A 5,510-nucleotide genomic window follows, 5' to 3' on the forward strand; every position below is an offset into this window, starting at 1 on the left:
CGCCTGCACCTTCGCCCTCTACGGCCACGATCTCAGCCGTCAGATCGAGACCCACCATTTTTCCGCCCGGCTCAACCAGGATGTCCTTCAGTGTGCTGTTTATGATTCCGATCAGCCCGACGCCCGTCTCATCGGTCTGTTCTCTCTATCACTTACTGTTCTTGTTTTGTACATAGGTAGTCCGGAATGATATACGGAACATTTCATTTTGATACTCATTAACCCAACAAGCCTGATGTAGCATATACGAGCTTGATGTAGCATATACAAGCTTGATGTATTGGACCAGATGCACTGGATACTTTCTCACAGTTAAAAATTTTCATGCTTAATCGTGAATCCTCAGTTGAATTACTTAAATATAAGAACACGACCTCTTAGCGGTCTCTAGTGTCAGAGTTTAGCCGGACTGGGGAATACAGGTAAGAATGACCTTTAGATTCTCTCACTAATTATTCCCGGGTTCTCTCTTATAAATTCAATGTCAGGCCATCTATTTTTTACTTTAATCAAAATTGGATTAAAAAAAAACTATGAGATCAACTGATCTTTGGCAAGAAAATGAATAGCTAGAGGGGGATGCATAATGTTTTGTTCCCGATTTTTTGATTAAGAAAAAAAGAGGGTTAATTGTGGATCGACTCCCTGTATTATTGCCGAATTGAACTTACTATTAGATTAAACCCTTTCAACGAGTCTATATACAATAATAGAACTCTAGTAATCTTTCAGAAGTTACTATCTTCAATATATTGTACTGCAGGGATATTAAGTTCAATTTGTCGAAGTGTAGGGGGTCTGTTCTTTCAACAGTCAATTCTGTTTAGCTCCGTATGAATCTCTACCAAAAAAAAAAAAAATACGACGAACTCCACAAATATTTGCATTAGATTATTATCATTTATTAAGCGCAACAAACAACATTTTAATGTGATTCAAATCGTAATGCATTATTTGGTCACATATATACACCCATGTTAATTTCTAACTGAACACCTCGTAAATTCTCTCTTGGTGTCCAATAATTACCGATTTCTTATGCGGGATACTGACTTTCTTTCGCAATATTTTATGCAATCGACATTCTGTTCCATCTCTCTCGCAGGCGTCGAGTACATCATCTCATACCGCCTCTTCGAGGGCCTCCCTCAAGAAGAACAAAAGCTCTGGCACTCCCACGCCTACGAGGTCAAATCCGGCCTCTGGATCAGCCCCCGCATCCCCGAAACCCGAAACCATCCAGAGGCCCGAGCTCCAAATGCTCGCCAGAACCTACGGAAAGTTCTGGTGCACCTGGCAGACGGACCGCGGGGACCGCCTTCCCCTCGGCGCCCCCGCCCTGATGATGTCGCCGCAGGGCGTGAACGCGGGCATGGTGCGCCCGAGCCTGCTGAAGAGTAGAGATGACAAGTATAGGATATCGAGCGAGGAGCTGAGGGAGGCGAGGCTGGAGATGGAGGAGCCGGATCAGTGGATAAATCCGAATGCGGATTATTGGAAGCAGCATGGGAAGGGGTTTGCTGTGGATGTTGTGGAGACGGAGATGAAGGCTCATGCCCCTTTCCCTTGAGCTCGCACGTTACGTTGTTGTGTGGTTTTGTTTTTGGATTTGTGCTTATTTTGTGTTTGTGTTTGTGGTAAGTAACAACTTGAACAGTGTATTTCCTACTATGTATGTTAGAAGTTTGAGTCAGGTCTTTGCTGATCCAATGCGTCCTCTTTCGTCAGTAACTTGTTGTTTAGTTGGGGATTTCATCGTTTGTGAGTGGTTGCAGATATGTAACATAAATGTAAGTTAATTATGTGCATGCAAATTCTGATGAGCAGCCATTACGCAAATAGAGCATGATTATTATAACGTACCGTTCATAACAAGATAAGCGCACAACCTTGTTATAGCATACCGTCTTGTTTGACCCCTACTTTTTAAGTTATCTCTAAATTTGTTCCTCTAATCACAAGGGCTGAAGCACAATTCAGGCGGAAATTAGTTTCTCAAATTATTGAAACTGTGGAACTTATTAGCAATTATTAGCGATTTTAATGATTTAAGGGGACTAATATTAGACAAACATAGAAACACATCCAAACTTATTGCGAGGGACATTACTATAAATCTTATCAGAATTGACTAATTTTATCAAAGCCGAAACTCACTGCGAGCTTATAAGAACTGACTAATCTTATCAGAACTGACCGCATGCGAGCAGTTGGTTGTGAGCCGATGTAACCGTCAGGAAGCCTACTTTTTTGGGACAATTTGTTGGACTTATCATCTATTTCAAGAAGTAGGTGCTCAATTCTCTCTTTCCCCCCCTTTCTTTTTGATATGAATCTCATCCTAAATATAAAACCTCAACAATTTTAAGTATTTACTCCATCCACTGAGATATGCTACTTTATTATGTTAAAAATTATTAATTTGCTAACACATGCAAAACCCAAATTATCCGGATCCGGTAAAAAAAAAAAATCCTCCAAAATTGACTTCAAAGCCTTTCTCCACTCTCTCTTAGCAAGCATACTCTCTCTCTCCGTCAATTCTCTAATGGCGGATCAAGAGGACGTGTACTCAGTCTGGGCCTTGCCGCCGCCGGAGGTCAGCGACCGGATCAAGGCGCTGACGGCGACCCTCCGGTCGGAGTTCGGTGGGCCCCAATTCGACCCGCACATCACCGTCGTCGGAGCGATCAGGCTCACCCGCGAATCCGCGACCCGGTATCTCAGAACCGCATCCGAATCGCTCTCCCCTTACGCCGCACGCGTCGCCGCCGTCGCACGCGGGTTCTTCTACCAGTGTGTTTACCTCCTCATCGAGCCGACCCCCGAGGTCGAAACCCTAACTCCTCATCTTGTTTTTCTGCATAAAAGCACTTGCGAGTTTATAGGAATTTTGCATGGACCCCTAGTATCATATTAACATTCAATTGTTCCGAAAATATTCAGCAAGGTTATAAAGTTTCAGTGGTATTTCTATGGTACTATATATACTGCTACACGAAATTGCTAGGGGGGCAAATAGATCGAATAAAGCATTTGTATTCGAACTCAGAGAAAAAGGAAGAGGATTGCTTTGAGGGGGCTCCGATAATGGGTAAGGGTTTTCTTTCTGCTTTTGTTTTGTTTTCTGAAGGAGATCGATCCTCCTTTTATAGAGGCTAACCCCACTATCTCCACCCCCTCAAATCCGCCCCTTCAGAGATATTCTCTCAACAGAACCCATTTTCTTTCCACGTTCTTCTCAAACGAACGTTGATTTGGTCATCTATGACCAGGTCAAGCTAACATCTCCCACTTGACCAAATCAACCAAGTGATATGCCTTCCACTATCCGTGAGATCAGATGTTTCTGCTTACCATTACTCCCACTATCCGTAGAGAGTAACTCTTATTTTATTATTCATGAAATTTTATTTGGACTTATTTATTCCTAAGTCCCATCAAACTTACATGTTTGATAAAAAATTCTGCTGGTATTCCTTTTGTCAAAGGATCAGCAATCATATCTGTAGTAGGGATATAAGTCACTTTGACTTCTCCCTTTTCTACAATATCTCGAATATAGTGATACTGAATCTCAATATGTTTTCCTTTGGAGCTATTCGCACCACTATTGATTAAGCTAATTGTTACTTGATTATCACAATAAATATCAATAGGTCCTTCCAACAAATTGAGATCAAGATCAATCAAAAACCGTCTTATCCAGACAGCATGTGTAGTTGCCATACTGCAAGCTATATATTCAGCTTCTTGCGTATATCTAGCAACACACCCTTGTTTCTTGCTACTCCAAGAAACAGCTCCTCCTCCAAAGATAAATAAGTGTCCCGAAGTGGACTTTTCATCATCTTTATCACCTCCGAAATCAGCATCAGAATAACCGAGGAGTTCAAGCGAATCATCTTGATAAACTAATCTATGAGTCAATGTACCTCTGATATACTTCATAATCCTTTTAGCTTCCCAATGTGCTGGTCCTGGATTACTTTGATATCTACTGACTAGACTCACAGCATAAGCTATATCAGGTCTGGTGCACAACATTGCATACATCAAGCTTCCAATTGCTTGAGCATAAGGAACATCTAATGGCTTCTGCCCCTCTATAGGGTTTTGCTCTTTACATAATCTCTTTCCCATAACCAACGGAGTTGGTGCCGGATTGGAATTCACCATTCCAAACCTTTTAAGAACTGATCTTAAATATTTTTCTTGGTTTAAACTTAGCATTCTAGACTTTCTATCTCGAATTATTTGAATTCCAAGAATATATGATGCATCTCCCATGTCTTTCATCTCAAACTTTTCGCTGAGATTTGCTTTGATTTTATTCAACATTTCCATGTCATTTCCAGCGAGCAATATATCATCCACATATAATGATAATATAGTAAACTTGCTGTAGGCGTCAAAAAATGCTAATAGATATCCCAAGCATAGAGAAGATCACTCAAAAATTCACAAGAAAGGATTCATCACTGTTTTGGAAAATCAAAACAAGTCATGAAATGTCTCCCAGCGAGACTCAAGTCTTTGCTTGTGTCTCGCCCAGCGAGTACTGAGTCTTTGTTTCATCGCCTAGCGAGACAGTGTTGTTAAAATAGCTTCAAAACTACATTTGCTTACATCTGCCCTACACGTGCTCGTCATTAACTGCCAAGGGTACCGTGTTGAAACATTTGTAGCGAAATCACTGGCATAATCTGCAATAATAATGGAGTTTGAAACGTGATTGTTGAGGACTAGTTTACAGCGAGGATAACTGCCTATTTTCCGATGATCAGTATTACTGTACTCGTGACGCCGAGACAGCAAATGTTTACTGTCTCGCAGGGGTCGCAGATTCAGCAAACGCTGTTCTCGCCGCGGAGATCAGTAACACTGTGCTGGCTTCGTACTAACTTTCTTCGATTGTTAAGTTTTTTGCAGGTTACTGGACCCTTGGGCTATAAAATACCCCCCAGTCACTTTCTGATCTGAGTATCGAGATTTGTTTTGAGGCCATTCCAGAGCTAGTAGAGTGAGCCCAGAGATTTGAGTTTCTTTTCTTGCTAACGCCTTGATATTAAGCGAACATGGGCTATAGATCCCCACTTCCTGAGATGACTCAAATTAGGTTTCCTCCCATTCCATAATTCATAAGGTGTAGATACTACTGATTTGGTGAGAATTCTATTTAAAATGTAGTTAGCAGTTAATAATGCTTCTCCCCAAAAGTTTTTAGAGAGACCAGAATGAGATAATATGCATCTAACTACATTAAGTAATGTTCTGTTTTTTCTTTCAGTAACACCATTCTGTTGTGACGTATACAATATTGTTGTATGCCTTTTAATTCCATGTTGAATACAATAACTTTCAAATTCTTTAGAATTATATTCTCCACCTCTATCAGTTCTTAAAATTTTGATTTTCAATCCAAGTTGATTTTTAACTTTTGTCTTATATCTCTTAAAGCACTCAAAAGCTTCTAATTTTCTAGATATAAGATAGACGTGTGCAAACTT

General features: G+C 40.7%; 2 protein-coding genes across 2 annotated transcripts in view; both read left to right on the top strand.

Moving 5' to 3' along the window:
- LOC109848718 (oil body-associated protein 2B-like) overlaps positions 1 to 1,743 on the top strand; it is a 2,255-nt gene extending 512 nt beyond the window's left edge. Inside the window, 3 exon segments of the mRNA XM_020418398.1 lie at positions 1 to 134; positions 1,106 to 1,221; positions 1,223 to 1,743. The exon segment at positions 1 to 134 is cut by the window's left edge and continues 14 nt beyond it. Coding sequence (XP_020273987.1) covers positions 1 to 134; positions 1,106 to 1,221; positions 1,223 to 1,570 — 598 coding nt within the window. The 3' untranslated portion in view covers positions 1,571 to 1,743.
- The window catches only part of LOC109848802 (cyclic phosphodiesterase-like), a 13,042-nt gene continuing 9,958 nt past the window's right edge, over positions 2,427 to 5,510 (top strand). The window contains exon 1 of the mRNA XM_020418517.1: positions 2,427 to 2,830. Within this exon, the coding sequence (XP_020274106.1) occupies positions 2,549 to 2,830 (282 nt within the window). The 5' untranslated portion in view covers positions 2,427 to 2,548. The remainder of the gene's footprint in view (positions 2,831 to 5,510) is intronic.

Source organism: Asparagus officinalis, chromosome 1 (assembly GCF_001876935.1).
Source record: "Asparagus officinalis chromosome 1, Aspof.V1, whole genome shotgun sequence".
Classification (NCBI taxonomy): Eukaryota; Viridiplantae; Streptophyta; class Magnoliopsida; order Asparagales; family Asparagaceae; genus Asparagus; species Asparagus officinalis.